This window comes from Solanum pennellii, chromosome 8 (genome assembly GCF_001406875.1).
Source record: "Solanum pennellii chromosome 8, SPENNV200".
Lineage (NCBI taxonomy): Eukaryota > Viridiplantae > Streptophyta > Magnoliopsida > Solanales > Solanaceae > Solanum > Solanum pennellii.
The window spans coordinates 64,572,682-64,600,259 of record NC_028644.1 but is presented as its reverse complement, the minus strand read 5'-3'; the positions used below and the strand labels follow the sequence as shown (position 1 = coordinate 64,600,259).

The 27,578-nt window shown below is 33.7% G+C and overlaps 3 protein-coding genes across 4 annotated transcripts; 2 read left to right on the top strand and 1 right to left on the bottom strand.

Moving 5' to 3' along the window:
- Positions 1-642: 642 nt before the first annotated feature.
- On the top strand, positions 643-9,518 carry LOC107028535 (DEAD-box ATP-dependent RNA helicase 5). The gene is made up of 13 exons (XM_015229631.2): positions 643-1,241; positions 1,330-1,448; positions 2,737-2,844; positions 3,126-3,206; positions 4,074-4,152; positions 4,661-4,746; positions 4,823-4,879; positions 5,078-5,145; positions 6,318-6,386; positions 6,797-6,890; positions 7,468-7,632; positions 7,740-7,832; positions 9,133-9,518. Exons 1-13 carry the CDS (start codon positions 695-697, stop codon positions 9,226-9,228), a joined length of 1,662 nt encoding a protein of 553 aa, XP_015085117.1. The 5' UTR covers positions 643-694; the 3' UTR covers positions 9,229-9,518.
- A 275-nt stretch (positions 9,519-9,793) lies between these two features.
- LOC107028533 lies at positions 9,794-19,105 on the bottom strand. 2 transcript variants are annotated; one of them, XM_015229630.2, is made up of 12 exons: positions 18,712-19,105; positions 18,522-18,560; positions 17,929-18,011; positions 16,529-16,632; positions 16,091-16,419; positions 14,090-14,158; positions 12,711-12,793; positions 11,907-12,251; positions 11,717-11,823; positions 11,099-11,256; positions 10,718-10,914; positions 9,794-10,385 (listed from the first exon to the last, which is right to left on the bottom strand). In XM_015229630.2, the coding sequence occupies exons 1-12, from the start codon at positions 19,042-19,044 to the stop codon at positions 10,121-10,123; spliced, it is 2,112 nt and encodes a 703-aa protein (XP_015085116.1). In that variant the 5' UTR covers positions 19,045-19,105; the 3' UTR covers positions 9,794-10,120. The 2 variants fall into 2 exon arrangements, with proteins under 2 accessions (XP_015085116.1, XP_027774784.1); XM_027918983.1 differs by lacking the exon at positions 18,522-18,560.
- Positions 19,106-22,490: 3,385 nt separating this feature from the next.
- Positions 22,491-25,430, top strand: LOC107026715. Its single transcript, XM_015227789.2, has 3 exons — positions 22,491-22,708; positions 23,347-23,532; positions 25,035-25,430. The coding sequence occupies exons 1-3, from the start codon at positions 22,643-22,645 to the stop codon at positions 25,227-25,229; spliced, it is 447 nt and encodes a 148-aa protein (XP_015083275.1). The 5' UTR covers positions 22,491-22,642; the 3' UTR covers positions 25,230-25,430.
- The last annotated feature ends 2,148 nt before the right edge of the window (positions 25,431-27,578 follow it).

The window sequence follows — 27,578 nt, the reverse complement described above, 5'->3', positions numbered from 1 at the left end:
AATTACCTTACAACATTAAAAGTGACTTACATGTGAAAATGACCATTGTTTTACGACAATTTGAAGGATATAACATGTAATTTGCATAATAAAAATATAAATTAATATATATTGAAAAATAATTACTGATTTTAGCGATACTTTTTGTTTATTATTATTTATAGCAATGCTTTGTTAAATATATAATATGTATTAAAAAAGTAAATTATGTATGCAATATATATGAATTATGATTGTTTTATGAAATATATCATGTTTGTTTGGTAAAATTTTGTCATATTGTATTATAAGTGTATTAAAATATGTGATAAATGTATTATTCATCATTAAAATTTGTATCATATATGAATAATAAATTGTTCTTGTAATAGTATTAAACTTGTATTATAAATGAATTAAAAGTGATCAAGTGAAAAAAATATTATTGCTATAAATAATAAATATTTTATTATTATAATATATTTACGTAAGTTTTCAATAAAAATAGTGAAGTAGGACCATAACTGTTAACCTATATACACCAAAGGATCATAATGAAAACTAAAAGGACCATTTTGATTATTTTCTCATTGTTATTTCACTAAAACAGAGGTTAATTTGGGAAATTTGGTAATAGCGAACTTCTATAAATACAACATCCATTTGTTTCCTTAAACCTTAGGGTTTTGCGATTTCGCCATTGATTTGAGCAGCCATGGTAGCAAAACAGTTAGATGACGAACCACAAACCCTCAACTATGAATCCAAATCCCACAAGAAACAGAAGAGAAAGCTTGAAGACGCTGAGGTTGAAGAAGTTGTTGTAGAATCCAAAAAAGAGAAAAAAAAGAAGAAGAAACAGAAGCAGAAGCAAGAAGAAGATGGGTCCAATGGGAACACTGAAACTCTTGATGGGTCGAATGGAAATACTGAAATATTTGATGGGTCAGCTGAGTTATCGGAAAAGAAGAAGTCGAAGAAGGAGAAGAAGAGTAAGGTAAAGGAAGGGAATTTGGATGATGGGTCGGATGTTACTGTTGTTAATGGGGAGGTTAATGAAAGTAGTACAAATGTGGTGGTTACGGGTAAGGGTGCTAATGAGTTAAAGTACAAAGCTTTAGAGAAGTTTGTGGATGCAGGGCTTCCAAGTGAGGTGTTGGAATGTTGTAAGAATTTTGAGAAACCATCACCAATTCAATCACATTCATGGCCTTTTCTTTTAGATGGGCGTGATTTCATTGGGATAGCTAGAACTGGATCAGGTATAACATTTGAATTGAGTTCTTTTTAGTGCGGTAGTAGGCTATGGTTTATGGATTTTTCAGTTAAATTATATTTTTGTTTGATCAGGTAAGACATTGGCTTTTGGTATTCCGGCTATTATGCACATCACGAGTAAGCGGAAGAGTAAGAAGTCTAAGAATCCTGTTTGCCTTGTGCTTTCACCTACAAGGGAGTTAGCTCAACAAGTATGTTCTTCAAATCTACACCTGGACTGTTTAAAGTTGTTTGCTTTCTTGCATTATTGGTATTTTACTGATTCTGTTGTGTGAGTTTGATTTCACTTGAAGTAATGCTTCACTTAAATAGCGTTGTCACTCATCAAAGCTTGAACTTTGTAGTTCTTTTTCAAATTTAGCATGGTAAAGGGCAAATGAATGTGTTATTTCTTGTTTTCGATCCTTGAGTAGACTAGTAATCGTTTTCTGTGGCATCATGGTTATATACTTTGAAGGGAATGATAGGAAACTAAACGTTTGGAGTGTATGTCCTGACCATCTTTCTTTCCAAAATAAAGTTTTTCTATCACCACTTACTATAATGTGAATGTGTTCTTAGAATATATTCAATAAGTTTCTAATATATTCAGTTTCCAATTGTGTACGAATCCATTTGTGTTCACGTGTTCCAAGAATTTTCCCTCTTATACTTCTCTATATAATCACATTTGTCCAGTGCCTCCTCCTCATTGCAAAGTCTTCATAGCCAGTTCAGGAGGAGAATGTTCCGTGGCCTTATATTATTGACTTCCAAGCCTCCTTGCTTCTTACTGGTGATCACTGTTCCCCACATAACCTAAATGGAAGACTTCTTAGTTGTTTCCGTGCCACTGAATATTCCTGTTTAATTTGTTGCTTCTTTTATGCATCTTGTTAGGTATTGAAATAGAGACATAGTTTAAGTAGGGGTGCATCCAAAACACTAATGATTAGAACCTCCATCCCAAGTACAAGTACATTTGTTGGTCTCTTGTCTCACTTTTCAGTCATTCCTTCCTAGTATTCTCTGTGATTGACATCCATACAGTATACCTAAATATTTAGTTGGTAATAGTCCCACATTGCATCCTAGTAAATCTTCCTACTGTCGGATATTGAGAACCTTGTCTGTGTCTCTTAGCGTAATTTATGTTTACACCTGATATTTATTGCTTCAAAGAGCAATAGAAAAGTAAGAAAACTATATCTGAAGACAGTTTTATTGCTTTTCTATTGCTCTAACTTCTAAGAGCAGGGGATAATCCATCTGGTCCCAATTACCAAGATACATTCTTATACTGTGCATAATAAATTGTAGAAGGCTAATTTATGTGAGTTTTAGTTCTAGATGTCTTGTAGTATCTTCCCAGAGTGTCTTTCAACTCATGCCTTATGCTTTCTTTTATTAAATCAATATGAATGTTTTGCCTTGTGTTCTCAAATACAAAATGCCAATGCATATTTTATGCTTTATTGATAACTTTCTCTTTTATAATAGATATCAGATGTTCTCTGTGAGGCTGGGAAGCCTACTGGTGTGCAGTCAGTTTGTCTATATGGCGGAGTTGATAAGCACCATCAAAAGGCTTCTCTTAGATCTGGCGTGGTAAGATTCTTTGATTTTACTCTTTTTGAATTTTTTATTGCAATGAGTTCTTGAATGATGATTTTTTCTAAGATTCTTTTATATTTACTCGTTCTGAATTTATTATTGCAATGAGTCTTGGATGATGATTTTTTCAGTATCATATAATTAATATCTAAGTTAATTTAAGGTCTTATGGTTGCTTGCTTTCTTAGACTTATTAATGGATGTTACACGTGCTTCACACATGTCATACTTGAAGTTTTCTTGTCGGCACCTCAGATCATATCCTCTGCTTGCAGGATATTGTTATTGGAACCCCTGGTCGTTTGCAAGATCTGATGGAAATGGGAGCTTGCAATTTAAAAGAGGTTTCTTTTGTGGTGAGTGCTTTTATGGCCTTCATTTATGTTTGGACTTTCAGGATCTTTAATGAAGTCTGAATAAGCATGATGTCATGGAAGTTTATTTGGTAAACTAGTGTAGATAGTTTGGATGCTTTTGTTCTGCATATGTGGTCATCTAATTTGTGCAAGTACTTTTTGATTTTATTTTATTATTAAGTTTAGGAGTAGTATTTTCCCTTTTGTTTTTTCGGGTAATCTCAAGTTGTTGAACATGAACTTTGTGAGGTATTTAAAATGTAGGTCTTGTTTGATATACAGACTGAAAATATGCCTGATGATCACCTTTTGTCGTTAACATTCTGTTTAGCATCTTTGTACTATTACTTGACTGTTTGCGGAGTTTATCTTTAGGGTTACTTGAATGTCTTGGTAGTTGATACTAGAAATTTTAAATATGTACATATTTCTGTAGCTTAGCTGTTGTAGAACTTACAAACGATATGCTTCTCATGGCCCAAAGCTTTGCCATTTTTATTCTGGATCATCATAAACTGAACCAATTTCCTTTATTTTCAGCTTATTCAGAGACAAAGTGGCACTTGAATAAGAGCCTTCAAATTAGCTCCATGTAATAAATGTTTCAAAGTTACCATGATAGGGTGACTACTGTCATGTGACAGAAGAAAGCATATAGATTGTATTATCCTTCATTTTTTGTTATGTGATCAGAAATTAAGAAATAGAACTGTTTCTATTTATCTTGATTCAATGACATGTTCATGAGATAACTTCTTAAATATGATTTGATTTTTCCCCCTATGTAGTATGAACTTAATATAAATGTGGTACACATCAACTGTCATGCTCCTTTACCTTTGACTGATGTTACTAATATTGCTACAGGTGCTAGATGAAGCTGATCGCATGCTTGATTTAGGTTTTGAACCAGCGGTCCGTGCCATATTAAGCCAAACATGCTCTGGTATGAATATTGCTCTCTACATTTGGTTCCATCACTTGAATTCTTAAAGCTGGAGCTTTGATGGACATCTCATTATATAGACTTAGCCTGCTTAGTTTCTTTTTCTTTTTAATGAAATGTTTGGATCTGAATGTCTTTCATAGCTTATTGTATTATCTCCAAGTGCCATTTTTTTCCCTCAGTAAAAATATATATGTCCCAATGAGACATTTTGTAGTTTCATTTTCGATCCATTTTGAAAATAAGTACATCCATATGTAAAGTTTGTGCTTGTTTCATTTTTTCAGTATATACGTAATACCAAAAAAGTATTTTTTTTTTAAAAAGTTGAATATTGTAAATATTTCAATTTTCAAGTCTTGTAGTGTTTTGGTTCATATCCTCATCCTCCCACATTATGGTAGGACTTTGTTACTTGTTTTTTGCACTTCATATATAGCTAGATGAAGTTTAAATTGTGTACATGCATTTTTTGTGTCCACCATTCAAGTTCCATTAAATTGTGCAGTTCGGCAGATGGTTATGTTCAGTGCTACATGGCCTCCGGAAGTTCATCAATTAGCTCAAGAGTTCATGGATCCCAATCCAATCAAGGTCTCATTTACCATTCAGAATATATTCTCAAATTTGTTTTGGTTTCTTTCCTGGATTAAAACTGAAGTCTGTTCAGGTAGTTGTAGGTTCAGAAGATTTGGCTGCCAACCACGATGTCATGCAAATTGTTGAGGTAAACTGCGTTATAGAAATTCTAAGGACATGTGAGATGCATTTTTCTTTCCAACTCTTTTATATTGTTGCCTCCCTTCTAGCCAATAGATCAATAGAGAGCCAAAACTAAAATTCAAAGAGCAAATAGGAGAAGACTTACAAGTTCATCTCCATTTCTTCCTACTGAATTACCCGTCCATTTCCTTTTACATCGTAGGTCTTGGAAGATCGAGCACGGGATGAGCGTTTACAATGTTTGCTGGAAAAATACCACAAGTCTAGAAGGTATCTTAACAGAAATTTCTGCCAACACATTTTTAATATCATATGTCTCTAAAGCCTGCGTTCGTTGTCTCTTGCTGACATCCATAAATCTTCTTATATTATAGTATATGAATAATGATATTCATGTATTAGGTCTTTGTGTGTGGTTTTAATATCCTGGTTGCTTACCTGTGTACAAAGTAGGTTTGTAATTCTCTTGTACTTGTAGGAATTGAATGGATTGCTTTCTTCCTGTTAAGTCAACTAGAACAGTTCTCTTTATTTTAAAATCACTCTTAAGTGACTTAAGTGCAAAGAGACTAGACCAGCACCGCCTTTGTGCCTGTGTTCAATATTTACTTGCCTTTCTCATAAAAAGTCTGAAAATGATTATCTGCCCATGTGTGGATGCTAATTTCTATTGGTGCCTAATGTTGTCTAAACAAAGTCCTCTGGTGCCCCCCTATGTTTATTTAGATGGTTGACCAGGTGAGGGGTAGGCTAAAAGTAGTGGTTCTATTTTTCTACCAGGAGGTAGTATGTTTATCGAACCATGGGGCATTGGGGAAGTGCATTCTCTCTCTCTCTCTCTCTGTCACACGCGCACACACACACACACTCTATCATCTCCTCTTCCTTTTTTCTTTTCAAAAATCATATTGTGGATGAGTTCATTGTACTTCCTCAGCGGATTTCCGTTGTTGTATCATTCTTCTTTAATTCCTTATCCATTGTCTAGCACAGTTGTTCTTCGTAGCAATGGTTTTAGACATTCCTCAATCATCAGTTATTGGGGATAGTGTTTGCATTATTTGTGTCCTGTTTGGCGTTTAACCTTGTTATTTATTTTTTTGGACTCTTTATAATGGATGCTTACAAGAGGTTGCAAACTTTGAACAGGAATAGAGTATTGGTTTTTGTTTTATACAAGAAGGAAGCATCTCNGGTTTCCCATCTTTAGTCGTTGAGCTGGAAGATTGGTAGATTTCATCCTTACAGCTCATGAACTACAGGAAACATTACATAACCATGATTCAGCAAGGCCGTTCTTCGTAGCAATGGTTTTAGACATTCCTCAATCATCAGTTATTGGGGATAGTGTTTGCATTATTTGTATTGGCGTTTAACCTTGGTATTTGATTTTTTGGACTCTTTATAATGGATGCTTACAAGAGGTTGCAAACTTTGAACAGGAATAGAGTATTGGTTTTTGTTTTATACAAGAAGGAAGCATCTCGTGTAGAAATGATGCTACAGAAAAGGTAATTCTATTGCTCTTCTGTTTAGTTGTGAAACATTAGATTCCTATGTCTAGCTTCTAATTACTTGCTGATAATAGTATAATACATGTTCCAACTAATTTGACCCTGGCAACATTGGTACATGTAGTATGCACCATGCTCATTGTATTGTGTATCATATCTGGTTTACATTTTGTGATGTTTAAAGTGTCTTTGCCTCAGGGGTTGGAAAGTTGTCTCTATTAGTGGTGACAAGCAACAACATTCTCGTACTAAGGCCCTGTCACTCTGATATAGGGATATATAATTGAAGAAGAAAAATATCCGATTTTATTGACAGCNCATTGGTACATGTAGTATGCACCATGCTCATTGTATTGTGTATCATATCTGGTTTACATTTTGTAATGTTTAAAGTGTCTTTGCCTCAGGGGTTGGAAAGTTGTCTCTATTAGTGGTGACAAGCAACAACATGCTCGTACTAAGGCCCTGTCACTCTTCAAGGATGGAAGCTGTCCTCTACTGGTACACACTGTTTTCCTATTATCATCTTTGTTTCCACGTTATTTGATAGGTAGAACTAACAGGATAGAATCTCAAGAAGATGCAAACCATGAAGGCCAACTAATCAAGTATATAAGAACCAAAGAAAATGTGCTTTTAGTAAAGAAGAACCTCAGATGCGTTTTTATACTCTTGACTAAAACCACTGATATTGCTATATTTTTGGTTTTGTTTTATCATATAATAATTTACATCAGTTTATTCTTTGACTAAAACCTGATCTGTATTGTTGGAGTTCTGATTTCTAGCCAATCCTCTTCCGTCCAAGAATAATAGGATGCTTACTCTTTTTTCCCCATTAAAATGTTTTGCAAGATTTTGCTTCTTTGGTTCTTCCTCATTCCTGCAAGATCTAATTCCCGAACTTTCCATGACTTCTATTTGTGTTGCTCTGGTGCTGGCTGGGAATTGTGTTGTGACTTCCGGTTGAATTTGGATCGACTGTTCATGAATGATCTTGCTGTGTTTGCTCATTTTTCTTGCGTGCGTGTTCAAACATGCTAAAGCCTCATTAACATAATTGTTTATGCTTCTGCAGATAGCTACTGATGTAGCTGCTCGAGGGCTTGATATACCTGATGTTGAAGTTGTGATAAATTATAGTTTCCCTTTGACAACAGAGGATTATGTTCATAGAATTGGAAGAACTGGAAGGGCTGGTAAAAAAGGTGTAGCTCATACATTCTTCACTAAGGATAACAAGGTACTGTTTGGCTGATCTTTAGGATAGAGATCTCACTTTTATTTTTCTTGTACTATTGTGTCAGTGCTTTGCTAGTTTGATTCTTACATCGAGCCTGTCTATCACAGGGACTTTCTGGGGAGTTGATAAATGTCCTCAGAGAAGCTGGACAGACTGTTCCAGCTGCCCTTCTTAACTTTGGAACCCATGTAAAGAAAAAGGTAAGCTTTCTATTTGCATATTGGCTATTGCGTATGATTTGAAATGCAAATGTATTAGAGGGTGTTCGGATTGGCTTAAAAGTTGGTCAAACCTACTTTTAAGTCAGTTTTTGACTTCTGGAAGTATTTGACAAAAATAATAATAACTTAAAATAAGTCAAAAAATGGCTTAAAATAAGTTAGAAAGTGTTTGGCAAGGTTAAAATAACTTAAAAACCTTATTTTTTGTCTTAAAAATCATTTCAGTTTTGATTTTTTATTTTTGACTTAAAACTACTTTTTTTTAAGCCAATCCAAAAAGGATTTTATAGATTTCCTAAATTTCAGTATCTCATTTTGGAAGAAATTATTGTTCCTCACACAACTGACACAAGGATTTGCCTAGTTCTTGATATCCTAGTAGCTGTATTTGTCTTTACATGTCATGCTTGCATTGCAAGTAGAATCTAGTCAAAAAAGAAGGATCTTATGTGGCTTGGCCCAAACTAAGAAACAAAGTATCATGTCGTGTTATCTTCTTGGCAGGAAGCCCATAATGTTATTATCAGCTGCTTGTGCATAGTCTTAACAACATAGTATCTATAAATAGGGGTGTCAAATGAACGGTTCAAAATGAGTTGTTAGTAAATGTGAACTGCCCAAAATTTACATTGGCTGAAATGAGTTGGGCAGCAATGGGCTATAAACCATCTCCATTAACCCGTACAAAAGTAACTTGGGCTGAAAGGGACTAAACAAATCTTGACCCAATTCCCCCATTTCTTACCATGTTCTTACTCTATTTGTTCATGTACCTGACAAAATTTGTCTTTATTTATGGCCATTTGGCTAATATATAACGTATCGAAATATAATATTTTTTTTTGTTTTAAAAACACTTTTGACAAGATTCCTCATTGATCAATTTAACACCTACATATCAACCCAATGATTGGATAGACCGAATTAGGAGGGTCAAAATCGCCGAGTTTATAAATGGGCTGGTGAAAATTGAGTGAGACCGAGCCTAAGGAGTTGCGTTTTCCTGGTATAATTTTGCAACCTAATTACAATAACAATTTGGATATCCACAAGATGGTGAAGCAACAATGTATTATTACATAAGTTATACTTTGTGATCGCGTATTTTCTTGCTGGCACAATTTGTTTGATTGAGACTGATGAATAGATCTACACATGCCTTCCTGTTAGTAATTGTCAACTGTTGAATCTTGTTTCTCCACCCTTCCCTTACTACCGCATTGCTAGTTTTCTGTCGCTGCACATGTCCTTTGTTACATTGTTGAGTTGCAATTTACAGGAGTCCAAGCTCTATGGTGCTCATTTTAGAGAAATTGATGCAAATGCTCCAAAGGCCACCAAAATAAAATTTGGCGATTCTGATAATGAAGATTGAGAAAACGAATATCAATGGTGCCAGTTTGTCATTGAGTTGTAGCAGCAGTGTAGCACAACTCCTTTGAATTGGTTCCAAGCTTCACCATCCTGACACTAAAGAATCATTTGGCGGATACACGCAGTAGTGGATCGTTGTGAGAAGAGTGCAAGAGATGATGTCCCACAGCTATCTGCTCATGTACGCCAACAGATGTCTAAATTTATTGCACTGTAGTGTTTCGAATCTTACTATTCTTTTATGTAATTCGTTTCATTACCAGAATACAAATGTTAACTCTTAAAGAGTAATGCCGACTGATTGTCAATTTTTGTGTTATAGTTTATTGCACCTTACAATTGCTGGAGATGGGATTCTGTACTATAAGTTTAGTATTAACTTCTGTCCTACACTCAAAAAAGTGGAGAAGCAAGCAAAGATGATACCATTTAAGACTTGCTTGCTTAGGGTTGTAAGTAGATTCAAAAAGTTCACAAATGTACTTTTCATCTTTGCATTGGACAGTATGAACGCGATCTATAAACTGCCAGTCCTAGGAAAAAAATTGCATCCTGCAATGTCCTTGTAAGACCCCATGGGAAAACTACTTCATCTCTGAAGCTCTAACATTATATATTTAAGGCAATTGCTAACATTATTCTTCAGCCAATGACATACATTAGAAATATATATATACAGAAAAACCGATACAACTACCCAACACCTTAAACATGAGGGTGATCGGTAATGCAACTTTTACTGACAACCAATTCGAAGGGGATCTCAGCACAGAAGCTGCAACGTTGCTCCACGCCCATTCCTGTCACAGTATCATCATAACTCAATAGCTCCATGGGCGGTTTTCTTCAAGCATGTATGCACTTCTCGGAACAGCAAAGTTTTCATGCTTCTTTCATTGGTTGCTACCTCCAAGAAACGTGAACACTCTTCTTCTCAACACCTGAGCTAAATCTACGATTTCAGATTCCCTAATCTGCCGAGACATACTGACATCCTGCCAAAAGAATGTGCGCTTACTGGATAATCTGTTTGTTACATCAACAGTCAAAGTGGCCTTCTCTCGACTGTTTGTTAATGCACGCAGAGCGTGGCTGGAGTACTTTGGATGTGAAACTAGTCTATTCAAGAGTATGAGTACCTCTCGAATCAGCAAAGTCCTGGCAAATGAGACATAGAAAAGATTGAGAAAATGAAATTTCAATACAATCAAATTGAAAAATTACTTCGAAAATGCAAAGGTCCTTTCAGAAGATCTAAAAAAACAAAGCTAATAATGAGAAACTCCATGAATTAAGGAGGACTCAAACTCAAGGTGGTGAACAAGTGGGTTGTCAAACTAAAAAGTAAAAAAAGAAAGCATTGTGATGTTCAGCTTTAGATAATCATTGTGTACTTCACCGCATGGAAACTCAAATAAACTAACTCCATTTCATGCATATATTTGGAAGACTGAAATAAACCTCAAACACATTTAAGTGCCCAAAGATACCTCTCTTTGAATACTTCTGGCTGCTGAGCAGTATCCGATTCTTCTAGATCCAAATCGCATACTAAGCTTTGCAAAATAATTGCTGGGAAATCTTTTCCTTTTGGAAGCCCATAATTTAATAGAATTTCAACACCACATTTTCCGGATGATGCGAAGAAAGCTAGCAAAATAATAGTGTGCTTCCGAAGCTGTAGTTCCTGAATAATTAGAGAATCAAGAGTAACAAACAGCAGGAAGGGGTCAATTCCGTTCTTGATAAATTCAAGACAAAATCCATGTTAAATACGCTAGCAGTGTTCAGAGGAGTTTAGAGAGAGAATGAAAATGCGAAATGAGAAAAGGTGAGAAGATATGCCAATTGAAGTTAAATACTAGGCTTACCTCGGCATTACTTCCAGTGCAGGCGATACACTCAGCCAAACTCTCAAAGATCACACTGATTACGGAAAAAGTTGAACTCTCATTGGAATTGATGTCAACCATTCCACTGCCATCTCCCTCCATGAAACAGCTGCAGAATGAGGCCATTACTCTTGGACCTTTATTGAATAGTATAGTCAGGTAAACCATTACACAAAGCAAAAACAAACTGCTAGTGATTTTGAGATGGATTAATTCCTCAGAAATAACCTTTATATCTTCATCAGATTATATCTTACAATTAGCAGCAATCTACTACAACTACCACTGTGGTGCATGAGTAAAATACAGTAAAATATAATGAAGTATTCTTCCTTAATAATAAACTTGGAGAAAATGCATCAATCTTTAACTTGGATCAGAAAGAATATATTGGCTTATTCTCCATAAGATAGTAGAGACACTGTAGGAAGAGAAAATATGATATAAATAATAAGACACGGTAGTTCAAGTAGTAAAAGCTACATATTGAACATTGAGGTGCAGTAAGCAAGTTCAAGAACAAACTTCCAGGAGCCAGATAACATCAAATTGATATATGAACATGTGCCCAACACGTGACCAAACATATGTGCTTACAATTCAGTAGCATATGAAGAAGATGCACAGTTTTCTTCTTTACATGCAAGCGGGCTCCCTTCTTCAATAATTTTACAATACTTTGGAATAGAATATCTGTTCCGTACCTATATAAAAGAGGAAATAGCATAAGCATATTACAGAGCTCTAAAAATATTCGCAAACAAATAAGAGAAGGATATGAACTTACTTGTCCCTCTCCAAATAGGCATTACTTCTTGCAACAATCAGATTCATGACTGAAACTGCTTCAAGTCTTATATGTTCTAAGTCATGAATCATGACAATTTCGCACATTAATTCAAACAGAGGAACGTAGTTGAAAGAAGATGATATCAAACAGCTAGATCCATAATTGATGAATCCTATTCTGGTGCAAGTTTCAAGAGTATTCACTCTCAGGCCATCAGTGTGGTCTTGATCAAATATTTTCTCAGCATGGACATGCGGCAGTCCTCTATTTCCAAGATATCCATATTCATACAGTTCTGACGCATTATTCCAACAAACAGGTCCGTCAACAACAATATTGTCCCTGATAGAGTACACTGGAAAGATCAAATCAAAGCACATAAAATATTCCTGGATCAGATGATAGAGACAATCTTTTCTCCTTTTTCCTTTCCTTTATTTATTTGTCTTAACCTTTTAAGGTTACGGAAACATCATTTACCCCAATAAGGAAATAGACAACTAGCACTAGTAAGAGAACAGAAAAACGCTTGAAGATCTATCTTGAAATGTGAAGAATCAGAAGACTGGAGAGACTTGTTTGCATGATAATCAGTGGATTCTAACTTTTGCTTCTGTTTTCTAATTGAGCTTCCTTATGAATCCAGACAAATGCAAGCTTCTTACACAAAGGGAATGGTTAAACAGTTGTCAAACAGTTAAATCAAATCATTCTTCTGCATTGATGCTAAAAGAATCCATGACAATATCTCAGAAACAGAATAGAGAAAGAAGAGCATGCATTTGAGTAAGTAATATATACCTTTTACCAAATTTTCTTTCCATATTGAAAGTGAAACTCAAAACCTCTTGCAGTATATGCAAAGCCCTATGAATAATAGAAACCTGTATGGAATGAATAGTGTTATGAAGCTAGTGACAAGAAACTTCTATGGAATGATATAAATATGAAGCCTTTATGAATTCCCTTTTACTTCAACATAACATACAGTCATTCAAAAGAACTATATAGCCGACCCCAACATGATTGGAATTGAGACATAGTTGTTGTAATCCTTCAAAGAAATTATAAAAAAAAAAAAAAAAAAAAAAAAACTTAGTAATTGATGCATACTTATATTTATAAATATATATCCTTTACTCTTAGAAGTTTTGTTGTTTGCATAGTTTTCTGCTCCTTGGCCAATCAGCCACCTCCCATCCGACTCTGATTTCCGTAATACTCTCTTGCTCTTGCCACAGGTCACTTGTTGAGTGGAAATTTTGGGTAGGATTTGAACCTCAATTCTAGATTATCAAGTTATAACTTATTTATGGAAGGTGGGGGTGAGGATCTTCATGGTGGGTGGGATCTCACTAGTGAATCAAAAATTGGATGTACAATGGATCTCACCCAAATCACCCTATCTATCCTCCTGTGGAGGTGAGAGTTCTGTCAGTATGTATAAGTCGCGTAGAGAGAAGGTGCATAACGAAGATTAGAATCTAAGTGGTAGAACAAAGAAGGTGAACTCCAATGGACCAGTTTGCCAATTGATGCAAACCGGTATAATAGGTGTGCGAAGCATATTCCAATGCAAAAAGTGGTCCCAACAAGGATGTACTTATCTTTCACCTGAAAGAAGAGAAGCAAATAGGCATAGTACCAGAAAGTATGAATTTGGAGTTTATCCTCAATCAAGAGCTACTTGAAAGTCAAGATAGATTTCACACACCTAGTACGTTAAGGATCGCGTCTCGTACTATTAAGATTTTCAGAAATATTCACAGAGCTTTCAAAAATTAAACGAAGATTTTTCACTTTTTAAGTTCATTAGGAAATTGTGTATACTGAAAAACTATTTTTCAAATAATTGCTAGAACTGTTGGCCTACCAGCTTTCTTTCTCCTTTTCTTTTCAGGAATATGAGATGGATACAGCTTTGCAGGACTGAAAACTTTTTTCGTTGAGAATGGTAACAGTATCATACATCATCAGCACAAAGATATACTCGAACCCAAATTTACCATTCAAAAAGGAATATCGTTGCTCTGATTACAAAAGTCTGCACTATTAACCTGGACATTTTACTGAGATAAATGGATATTGCCATTAAAAAGTTTTACACGTGTAGAAATGTAAATTCCACATTAACAACTAAAGCAGAAGGAAATGATAAATATCAAAGCTTACAATCGCACATTTTTAAGACTGCAAAGACCAACCAACGCTTCTAACAAATCTTCGAATCTCACCATTTCATCATTAATCTACAAGATACAAGACCACAAATTATGAGAGTCAACCCTACTAAGAGTCTAAGACAAAATAAGGTAAATAAGCTACGCATAGTATTTGCAAAATAAAGAAACGTGGTGCAGATCAAGTGTAGGAAAAGCCTTTTTAATGAAATAAAGGTACTAGGAAAAAACATTATTTATCTCATTTTATTGTAATTTTGTTGGAATTTTCACCAAGTGGGAGAAAAATAGAACATAATGGAAGCAAAAGATCCATATAGGCGAGACTTAATAGTGAGGTTTAAGGTTTAGTCAGTACACTTACATTAGGGTCCAATTTTTACTAGGAGTTTGTTTAGAGATTGTATGTCAGTTCAAAATGCAAAAAAAAATCTAATGTTAGAGAACCTTAAACTATTGAATATTGGAAGTTTGGAATCACACGAGTTCAAGTGGAGCAAAATGGGTAGTGAAGATTCACATAGTTTGCCCCAACTGGTGTCGTATAAAAGCATAGTCACAAGAAGCAAAAGATCCATATAAAGAATAGCAACAAGTAATGATTAAGGTTTAATCAGGTTGGTACTCTTGTATATAGTAAGTCTTCGGTTGTTAAGAAATTTGTCAGTAGAAAATGGAAATACCCACTAATTAAGAGAACACCAATTTATAAAAAAATGTAAATGGATCCAAATTAAGTAAAATGGATAGCGAGGATTCACATAGCCAAACCCAACTAGTTAGGGATTGAACCATACTTGTTATTGTTACTGATATTTTATACCTACATTATGAGAATAATACTCACTTCAAATGTTGATTGGTACTCTTTCCATTATTTCCCCATTATAAAGGAATTTATAAGAAGTTATTATGCAAGATTCCAAGAAAGAAAACTAAAATAATTAAATATAAAAGAAAGAACAAATTTTATATTTGACTAATCAAGTTACTATTTAACAAAAAAAATAACTTGTTTGTTAATCTTAGGAACTCAAATATGTTAAGCTAGTGAATTCAAAACTAACCAAAGTCACACTTAAAATGCAATATGGAATGGTAAATAATTTAAATTGTCACTACAATCAGAATTGGTAAAATACAACTCATCCAGGTTAAATTTGCAATGTAAACATTTCAACTCATTTATACTTTTGTATTGATGTATTAGAGAAACACTTGATAGAAAGCATTATTAATAATTATAAGCATATCAGACCTTCAAAAGTAGGAAGCTTTATGTTACTATGTTAGAATATTTTTTAAGATTTTAGGATAAGGTACTATTTAGTTCATAATAAAAATGATAATTTTGTGCTAAATGTATGAGCATTTTTGATAGTTTTTAGAACTTATGGGTTTAAGTCATGTTTCATTTTATTTTATATTTTAAAAAGGTGAAACATCTTTCCAAAAACTATGAGCCAAATACATTTTGAAACTTCAATCCAAACTTCACCCAAATCTGGTTTACCAAAAATATTTGGCAATCTAGGGCCAACACTAGCTTAAGAGAACAATTGTTTTGGTCAGCCCACTAATGTTTGCATTGGGGTAGGATGCTTACATCACACCCTTTGGGTTCGGCTCTTCCCCCCACCCTGCTAACGTGGGAGACTTTGTGCACTGGGCTGCCCCTTTTTTTAAGAGGGCAACTGCCTTTAGTTTAAATGCATGACCAAAGCAAGTGCCAAGCAAACTATGAGAAAAAGGGTTCAAGCAAGTCAAAATAGGAAAATCTTAAATTCCAGTCCCTTAACTTCCTTTTTCGTGGTTGAGTTGAAAGTAAATAGTGAATGAGTAACAAATATAAGGAATACCAATTCATATAAAAGAAAAATCCGAAACATTGAGAGAGATCTATCATCTGGTTAATGATTGTTAGCATGTACATCTAGAGAAACAAGAACCTGAAGGTGAAGTGTAGTCAAAGTGAAAAAAGATATCACTTAATGGATATACCTTGGTCAATACAGAGAAAAGATGAGACACTTTTGCACTCTCACCAGAATGAGTATACTGCAGATTATCCTTCAAAGAAATCTTTGACTCCACATTTGTCCTTGAGGGCAAACTCGTGTTTAGGTATCCAGAAAGGACACGGAAATCAACTTCACATGTCGCGTACAACTTTGAAATGAGAAGCCTTCCTAATCTTTGGCCACAAGACGAGCTCCATGCATCCAACAACTTGTTTCGAAGGCAAAAAGTATCAGATAAATTGTTTTCAGCTGATAAACTGGTATCAGGTCTTTCAGTCTGGATCCCAACATCCTTAGAGGATATTGTACCTATGATTCAGCATGCAAGGAAGAATGTATGAGCAGATCATGAAAGAACTTATTTTCAGGAACCATGACATATAATTGATTTTAATTCCACATGTCAGTTTGAACTAACCAATTTTTGTGCTAGAGCCAATATGCTCATTCATAGAGCGTGTGTTTTGGAATTCGGGGGATTTTATTTGGTCTCCTTGGATGTTGATACCCGAATCTATACTACTGTAAACACAGACGAGACCAAAAAGCATGAGATTGACCTCATTTGCAGTGCAAGCAAATCATGACAGTTAAAACCTAATCATTCTCATTCCAGAATAACAAGGATAAAAGTCAAATTAAATGGATAAGGAAACTAGCAATCAAATATATATAACTCATATAAAGCATATTAGCAAATATAAGAATTTTTCCAATGTTATGACTCCTTCAACTTTTACACACTACAAGAAGCAACCTTCACTAAAATTCTTCTATTTCCCTTTTAGTGTTCAACTGGGAAGTTTAAAGTTTCACCAAAAAACATGAGAAAGAACATGATATTGCATCATAAAGTTCCTCCCTAAGCACACAATATATGCATTTTTTTCCCTAAAATTTCAAAAGGATCAGCACAGTTGCAAAAGGTTTGGCACTCTGTCAACTACAGTAGAATGACACATGTGACCATGGTTTGTTACAAAGAAATTTTTTTGTACCAATTTTGATTCATAGGAACCTTAGAGAATGATATTACTAACTCTGATAAAAAAAATTTGATATCTTTTCTTCCAAAACCTTCTTAAAAGGAAATTTAAAACATTTTACATTCTATTCTTCAAGATTTATTGTGCCCCTGATGCATATATTTCCTTGTACTTCATCTCTTAGCATCTTTGTTGTTGAATTATAATTTGGAGATAATATGTAAATCTCCACCCTCTGAAATATATCCATGCATTACACTTCTTTGTCATGTACCACGCCAATGTGGTAAAATGATTGGAATAATGCCACAATGAAAAGAGGTTCTTTGCCGGACGAAAAGGGAGAAGAAATGACAAATTTTCATTTTATGAAATTGTAGAAGTTATTGAAACTAAACTTCTTATATAGTTTGTATTCACCTCCATTTAGATACTATCTCAATCGTGCATATTAACTATAGGTATAATCAAACTATCAAAGTGAAATAGGAACAACAAAAAATATAATATAACTTGCAACAAAAATGAGACTAAAAGGATAGAGCAATAACATTATGAATAATATAGGCTAAGGAGTAGTTATATGATTTTGCATGCACATTGACAGAGGGAAGAAAAGGAATCTTATGAAGATTAGATTATTAAAAAATGTCTGGTTATTGCTTGTCGGATCAGGCTATCTCCTTATTATCTTATGTGGTACACGCCTTAATCAAGAATAATTGTGGTCAACTTTTATTATGCATAAGCTATAGTATATCCTAGAAGAAGAACACCATAACCAAACTTTCCTGCAACTACTTGTCAAACACAAATTCCACTAGGCACTTACAGGCTCACAATCTTTGGAGGAGTAACCTTGAGTCTCTTCTCTTTCTTATCTCTTCCCTTTCTGAGCTTAATGCACTCTTGCTCCTGAAGCGGTGCAAAAGATCATTATCTAGTAGGAAATTTTCATCAGAAATATATTGAAGACAACTTATGTCATAAAACAACTATACTACGTCTTCAGCATCTACTCAATGTCGATGTCATGCACATAAAGATTATCCATCAAGGTAAACCAGTGTAAAGAACGCTAACTGATAAGTCAAGTGAGATGAATCAGACATAATCCAAACGGAACCAGCTAAACAAATAGTACAACACAATGTGGGTGCTTAAAATTAAAAAGTTCCTTCAATGAGGTCATGCACTCAAGTTCAAGATTTTAGTGTTGCGTGAATCTGTTTGCTAACCTCCATAACATGTAAAAGCAACTGCAATTAAATTACTGATTAAAATCAACTCAAACAGCTACCTAATACCCTAATGCCTCTACAATCATATAGAAACCTTAGAAAAACATTTAAATTCCCGAACTCGAAAAATTCAAATTTTATACAGTATACACGAGAGGATTGATGGGTAGGGTATATGACGTACCAAACGATTCCGCTCCTCTGAAATTCTATCAAGCTCCCTCTGCAATTAAAAAAAAATAGCCTAATCCATTCAAAGAACATTCTATATAATGGGAGGGTAAAAGTAGTCTACTGCCCAGCCAATTGATCAGAGAATGACTACTTCATTTATCAACATTACTATTAATTACATACTAGTAGCATTTTCTAACCTTCAAACTATCAATCTCTTCTTCTTTGGCATTGTGGGACCCGCCAGCAGGGAGATAGGAGCGGGCAGCGGCAGCAGAGAAAACGTCGACATCGGGTAACTGATTGAAACCTTTAGGCACTTCTGGAACTCTCTGAGACAAGTCCCGCGGAGGCGAATAGCTAACCTCGACGTACGACACCGCCGGATATGATTGCTGCAGCAGCGGCGGCGGCGGTAGTGGCGGAGGTGGAAGGGATTTCTGAGTGGCGATGGACAAGGCTTGCTCTTCAGCTTGAACAAGTTGGTCGACGAAATCTGCGTCCCATTCTTCGTCGAAACCCTCGTCCGCCATTGCTGTAAAGGTTTCTCTTTTTTTTTTTTCAGTTTATATTTTTCATCTGCTCGATTTCTCCATTTTCGCGCGCTTTGCCCCTTTTGTCAGGGTATTATTCGAAAAGAGACAGTAATTTAAGTGATATGTCAAAATGCTCCCAATAGTTTTTGGTATTTCCATTTTCTTCCCCAAATGTTTCTTTTAGGTCATTTGTAGCCCATTAGATTTTTATTTGCTAAAAATGTTTTATTTAAAATACGTGAGCCGTGAGGTGTTTGATCAAATTTTTGGACTTAGATGCTCTTCCTCTTACTCTTCGTACCAGTGTTCTACTTCTGTAAATTTATACCCTTTTTGAAAATTAATGTTTTTGATTTTAATATTCTTCATTAATTACGTTCGATTTACAACCATTTTTATTGAATATCTTTTGTTTCTTCTCGTCATCAAGGATATTTTTATATCACTAATTGATTGACAACCATTTTACTTGTATAAAAAATTTTAAATGTTGGATGTTAGTTAAACTAATATGGTGACACTTGTTTAAGGTATTACGGTTATCGAGAAAACTTGATAAAGAACTTTAGACAATATTCTTTATAAAAGGAATAATTTAAAGGTTGTAGATGATATAACTTGGCCAATAATTTATATAACTTATCCTGATTTAAAGGAAATATATGGCTTGAAGAAGGTGTTAAATTTAAAGTTAAAAATGTGTTTATTCTAATGTTTTGAGCTACTTACCATGACAGTATCAAACATATTTTAAGTGTAAAGTTAAATATTAATGTTTAAGATGTTGTGAATAATAAGGTCCTCATGTTAATAGTCGATTTTGTCTGGTATTGGTTTGGGTCTAGTTAATTATTTGTGTTTATGAATTATGTGTCCTAAGATGGTGTTGGTTTGAATTTAGTCGGTCATCATGTGCGAAAAGAGAGATATTGATACTAAATTTGGATTGTGAATTGTATATAAATGATCTTGATCCGTTTAAAAAAAATACATAAACTTAAGAACTTATCACATAAACAATGTAACTTTTAATTTATTTTAAACGTTGATTTCGAGGAGAAAATTCTTAAGCCTATATAACTTTCTCTTCGATCTTCGTATTAAAAGATACAATTTTCCTTTTTTCGATAATAAACAAAACATACATTAATTCTTTATATCTTCTGTGAGAATATACTGGAAAAAAAAATTAAGTTTATGATTAGGACATTGTTTTGATAAAGTCAACTTTGGAAAATTACTTTAATAATGAGTTCAACTTTTTTTCATTAAAATAAAAAAGATATACAATTCATTATTTGGCAGCTCATAAAAATGTTTTCCTTTAACAATTACAGTATTCAACTTTAATTCTAACGACTTTCGTAGGTCAAAGTCAACTACATATAACAATCATCATTAGTTATAGTTATGTATTTTTTAATAGACTGATTCACTTGAAAAAATAAAAACAAAAACAATTATAACCATATATTATAAAACGTAGTATTTTTAATTATATCGTGTAAAATCGTATATATTATATTCATACAATAGGATAGGATATGCATTCGATTTTTTAATTTGATTTTATACGGTTTAAATTTATTGATTTTTGATTTTGTAAAAATAGAACCCACTTCAAATTTAAAGGTTTTTGGTTTTGTAAATATGTAACTCAATTGGACTTATCGATTTTTGATTTAGTTTGATTTTCCTCTATTCGATTTGATTATTCGATTATGTCAATAATTAATAACATTGATAATATTAAAACCCGTAAATGTACTTTACAATATCCAAACAAGAACATTATGTACATAATAATCAATATCATGTTTTTATTTGTGGAAATATCGAGGGAAATTTGCAAGCCTTATTTAGTGTGTATTGGTAATTCCACTTTTATCAATAGCACACAAATTATATATGAGACGTAAATCATAGTACAATGAGCTCGACTATACATATCTTCCTTCATAATTATATTGTATTAACGCATCTATCATTAATGTAATGTTATATTACTTATTAATATAGGGGCTTTAAAAAAAAAGGCAATACCTAAAATATATTTTTAAAATCTCAAGGTGAAATTTGAATTTTTCAAAATAATTTAACCAACTTCTTATCTTGTGTTTAAAATATTAATATCTAAATGTTGATTATTTCAGATTTTGTAATTTTTTATGATGTTGATGTACAACTTAACATCAACAAGTATTACATAATTATATTCATTAAAGTTAGAATAAATAAAAATTAATAATCTAATATTTTTAATTTTCACTAAATTTTATATTTAAAATCTTCAAAATTCTCAATCTAACTCTCAATAACCCCACATCCACTGTGATACAGTGAAGAAGACAGCCACATGTCATTTAAAAAAAGAAAAATATTTAAATATGTCATCGACTTTTGAGAAAATATTTATTTATGATATTTTAATTAGAACATAATAATATGAATAAATGTTCTCTCAAACGAAAATAACATAAATGAACTAAATTTTTAAGGAATGACATATATGAGTTTCTTTTCAAAGTTTGATAACACGTTCGACCCTTTTTCTTTTTAAAAAAGGATAAAGACACAAGTATCACTAGATTATTATTCGATTCAAAGCTGATGTTGAAGAGTACAAATTGACTTCCGACCTCTTGTGATTGTGAATTCAATGAATAAACGAATGAAATCAAAAAATAATTCAACTGACTTGATTTAAAATCTCAGATGCACATTGATTAATTTAAGTCCTATTACCCCTATACAAGACTAAACTATAAACGTATCTGAATCAATTGTTTTTAGTAAGCAACTTCTCCCTTCCCTATCGGTTCACCTCTAAGTATAACATCGCAATGATCTTTTAAACACCTCTCAAATCTAATGAAATAATTTACATCAATTAATACGATAAAATCAACAATATATATCAAATAATTATAATCGAATGTAGAATTCATATATCCGTCGCCAGTATAATTATGAACACACTCACATGGCACTTACGTCTAATTTAAGTAGTTTGCTTCCCCTCCAACCAATTGGATATTTTAATTTAGTTTCTTGTCTAATCAATGAATCTTGACAAACCGTCCCTTTGTGTTTATTGGCAACTTTCAATTTCTATCACTTTCAACTACCAAATAAATACTATATTATATATTTCCTCCATCCAATTTCATTTTTTCTCCAATTTGTTTCGTCCTACTTTTTCTAAAAATTTATAATTTTAAGTAATTTTTTAATTTCAATTTTCGGTAAAGTATTATAAGAATGAAAATCATTTTGATAGCTTTTATATCGGAATAAAATAAAAATAGCAAATTGCAAGTGGAGTGCTGAATTTTTGATAACATTTCAGATTTAGTTCGATTTTAATATGAATATCAGAATGGGATGAATTTAAAAAAAATATTAATGAAATTTAAATTATTTAAAATTAAAATCGAATCTAGACAAAACCATCAATGCAAGCTAACTTATCATCTCCTTTTCTTGGTTTCTCTCACTATATTTCTAGAAAGAGAAGCTGAATTTTTGTGTCAAATAATAAGATCAGAAGACACCCTTTTGGGTGAATTTTTGTTCTGATAGTAAAGAGACTAATATGGTGGGAATTTTTTCTAGATTTTCTGTTAGCAGAACTGGGCATCGTAGAGCTCAAAGTGCACTTGTAAGTTTTTTTTTTTTTGAGTTTTTTTGGTAAATTCTTTAACTAATATGTAAATTGGATTGTTTTTCGATCTAGGTATCAATATTTTCTTCTTTAATTATGTTAATTTGATAATTATATGAGTTATTTGATCCTTTTCATTTGAAAAGATTGTTGCTTTAGATCGACTGATCACACACAAGGAATAGTTATTGGGTTTAGATTGTTAATGGGTTAATCTTTTGTGTTGGTATGAATTTGGTTTAAGAATTTTGTAAATTTAGGTTCTTTTTAGATTTTTGGAGTGTGGGATTGACTAGTTCATGGTGTGTAGCCTGTAGGTGAGTCTAAATTTGAGTTTGATTATGGAGATTTTGCTGCTGACATGTTTGTGTTAGTGTTCTTAACTGTTAAAATCAACTATACCGACTTTTTCTTACGTCCAGATTGATTTTACTGTGTAAGTAAATGTATTTGAGCTCTACCCCGCGAAGGTAGAGGTAAGGTTTGTGTTAATCTTGCTCTCCCTAGACCCCACTTGTGGTATTACACTGGGTATGCTGTTGTTGTAAGTAATTGTATAAAAGCATACTTTTTTCACTTGAAACTATAGTATCTGGTTTTATTTATAGTGATTTCTGTACTATATGAAAATGCAGGATGAAACAGAAGTGTTGCCCCCTAATACAGAGACAATAGGTGCTGTTACTTTAGCTGGAGCTTCCTCTATCAACCCTCATGGTATTGAAATTGCAGTTGAGTTCAAACCAGTTGAACACCCGACTGAGCCTCTACATAATGATCGGCCAATTCTATGTCCATTACCAGAACCTTCAATATTGAATGTAAGTTTGCTTTTTATTCTGCATCATGAAGTTGTGTTAGATACGCCAGTATGCTGTTATTTTTCCTATCAAACATGTTTGTTTGAATGCCGTTATTGTGTTAGATGTCTATGCAAGTACAATAATGGCATTTCGCAACTGAGTGAACACTTTCTATATGAGTTGCAGTTAACTATATTGCATTAATATAGAGAGATACGAGGACTGGTGAAAAAATCAGTTCTTGATATTGCTAGTTTCTTTATAGCTGCAGGCTGTTGACCTATTTCTAGCTTTCAGAAATTATTTGATTAATTGACTTTTATTGGTTCTTAGTATCTTTGCTCCAAGACTCCACTGTCCAGAAATTAAGAATTTTCTTAGCTTCGACTTGTAAGACATGAATCAACCATCATAATTTGTAGGTTTTCCAAAAGTAAATAGGATTGTTTGTGATTGGTTATATAATTCTGTTTATTGGTCTTAACTGTCAAATACTTCCTATAGAATGAATGCTTCACACACTTTTGCCTTTTCGATGGGGGGTTTAAATGACAGAAGAAGAAATTAAGAAATCTAAGAATGGAAAAGCAAGGAAAGAGATGTTCTCAACTTCTTTGCACCTCTTTTCTGCCTTCTATTCCTATCATTTCATTGATTTTTCTTCTTATGTCCATCTAAACAAAACAAACTGATACTCAAACAACCTAACAATTGTTTTATCAGATCTTGTCTTGAATTGTTTTCTCTTGTTTTTTCTTTTTAATTTTTTCCCCGTACAGAACATTGTAACCAGTTTTTGTATCATTAAACATCTATAGACTATCTGCTTTTTTATATTCTGTGCCTTGTTAGATAGATGTGATGTGAGTACATTCTTTTATGCTCATCACATAGAGTCATAAAGTTTTGATTTTTGTTATTAAGATGCTAAATTGAATAATTCTTCTTTGCCTTCTGTAATATGTCGGCTTTTGAGTTGGTTAGCATTATATCATGAGTGATAGAATATGTATGCCAATGGAGCTTGTCATTGTTTTAAAGGAAAGGTTATATCCCTGATGAGAATTACAATCTCAAAAGGGAAGCCTTCCTTGATTATTCCTTTCTGCATTTATGAATAAGAAAAAAAAACGGTTTGCTGCAATTGCTGAACAAAAGGCTATACTTTTCTTGTGTCTGTACACAAATGACTTGAGAGTTGACAAGAGTCATAAGACATGATAGAGTTTGGTGGTTAAGGGTTATGTGGTTGGAAAATCTAATGCCAGTTACTATCTATCTGCTTCGCTTGTTTTCTTCACCTGCTGGTTATATAAGGTGTCTAAGTTCAACTGTTGGATATAGTGGTATGGTTTGTCAAAACCAACAAAGCATTTGCCTATCCCATTTGAGAGAATAGTGGATTACTTTACATTGCTCAAGAAATAATAGGGTCACTTGGTCTCCCAGCTCCTATTTATACCTGTTTATCTACTTCTTTGGACTGCTGACTGGGAATGTATGTATTTTGTCACTCACAGGATGGGAGAATATGGAAAGAGCGAGTGTCTGCAGTGCGAAGAAGGGCTGATATTCCTGTTGTGCAGGAAGGAACAACTGCAGCGCCTGAGTCTGCTGGAACAAAACCTAGACCATCGATGAATCGGGTTATTCTTCCGTCAATAAGTGCACCTGAACACAGTATCCTCAAACTACTGGAGGAATCTGGAATTTAGCTGATGCATTGCTGAACCTGTCTCAGAGTACATTTGTTATACCAGATAAACCTGATGAAATTTCATATTTTACTTCTTTCCAAGTTTCTCTTCTTGCTTTCGATGAAATGTTTGTAATTCTATTTTTATAGGAAACTTCACACATTTTGAGTGTAAATATTTCTTTTCACACTGATTGAAATATAGTTTCCAATTGCTCCACCATGGTTTTCATTAGCTGATTGTATCTTCTAGGTGTGTTATATAATGATACCATCTGTGATAACTTTACTCAAAAGACATGCCAAGGAAGTTATGTGATTTATGGTATTACCTGTAGTTGTTCATGCACTCACATGAAGTATGAATTTCTTTTAGGTATACAATGGATAACTAGGTTAGTAAATTTTGATAGGATGTGATTTTTGAAACTTTTGAACTCCATTATTTATAGCTGAAGGGCACTGAAATGACTCTACATTGAGTAAAATGTAAATCCAGTGAAAGGAATGTTGAAAACCTTAGATATCAATTTGAGGTCAAATAGAGATTAGGCATGTGAATTCATAGATATCAAACTGATCGATATATTTGCAACCCTTTTAAATTCTTCTCCATTTGCACTAGTATGAGTTCGAAGTTGTGCACGTGTTTTGATGAAATGGCATAGAATGTTCTTTCATTCTGCATTTTCACTCAAAAGGCAAAGCTGTGGTTCTGTAGAAGGAGTACTGTAGAGTTCTTCAATATGGAGTTGATCTACATATCTTCATTCTAAACTATCTTTTTCAGTGTAGGCTAAATAGCATCTGATGGTATATTGTGGAAAAATAAAGCACTAGTACCCAAGGGTGAATGAAACATGATAGCCATTAAGGTCAATGGTAGGTGATGAAAACTATGGAGATCAGGGTTAAGAAAAAGCTAGATGAATTTTTCCATCTAAGCCTTGGTTGGTAGATTCAACCGATAGATGTGTGGGTGGGAGGTAAGAAACACTATAGAATAACATGGTCAGTTAAAATTCATATCGTCAATCCCAACTTGTTAGGTATTGAGGCATAACTTCATATTATCCTTTCCTTCAACAAGTAGGGGGGGAGGGGTATTCATTGACTTTCTTTTGGCATGTTTGATTTGAAAGTTTCATCTTTGAATACAGAAGTTGATTAGCAAAGTCAATTCCTTCTACTGAGAGAAACCATGTGCTGGTATGATTTGTTTGTCAAGAATAGTGGGTCTTGCTTGTCACATTAGCAACATTAAGCTAGGATTTTACAGCCTAGCTTAATCTGGAGATGGTCATTTTCTTGGTGAGACAGACAAGGTAAACTGACAGCAAGGTTAGTAAAAGTAGTGGTTATATTTCCTCATTAGGAAAAAAGTGAAGGAGGCCCTGTATGAGCTGTATCTAATGAGCTGACATTGAAAGCATGATCAAAAAGTAAATAAAGGGGGAGGGGATGAAAGATCTTTTTCATTGATCAAAATATATACATGCATTTTTACACTATGATGTATTGTTTCTTTCATAACTGTCTGGTTCTTGACGGGCCAGAGTTATTCGGTACTTGTGCTAGTGGGAGGTGGCAGGGTACCTGTGATATTGTAGAGATATGCACAAACTGGAGCGGACACCACCATTATAAGAGAAAGACACACCGCGTGATTCTTCCACCAGTTCTTAAGAGCTTATAGGTGACTTAGAAATTTAGAAGAGCTAAACAGGCAATTTGGGAACATCAAATGGATGCTTAGCTTTGGGATTTACAAGGTATTTTCGAGGTCCACGAAAGCTCCCATGATTCATCCATGACCTCCATTGCCATCTTTGATGCATATCGTGGACACGGCTAGCGCCAAGTTCCCCATGACCAAGTCCTATATCAGTTGAATGAACTGATGCAGAAGAGCTGAAAATGAAGACAAGAAGAAGAAGGTAGCAAAAAGGCTTAAACTGCAGGACCATTATGTTGTGTTTTTTGTAACTGATATGCATTTCTTGGATAATTGGGGCTTCTTATAGAGTTAAAAAAGTGTTACTTTTTTCTTTCATTAAATAAATATGTCACAAGAAATATTCTTTTGCATCACACAATAAAGTCACAAACTGAACACTGATTGCTTGTGTTAATTAGAGCCTGTGATTATTGGTGTTTTGTTTTATTGTAGAGGGTCATGTCTCTCTACTTGTGTTGTCATCATCATTCTGTTGGTGGATTTGTGTTACTGAAATGAATGCATTTAGGATTAAATCATGACTTTTGAGTGGACAATTGTCACTTTCTTATTTCTTTAAAGAGTTATACTTCTATGCCCCGATAAAATACGAAAATTTTTACGAGGGTAATTTTAATATAGATACTTTTA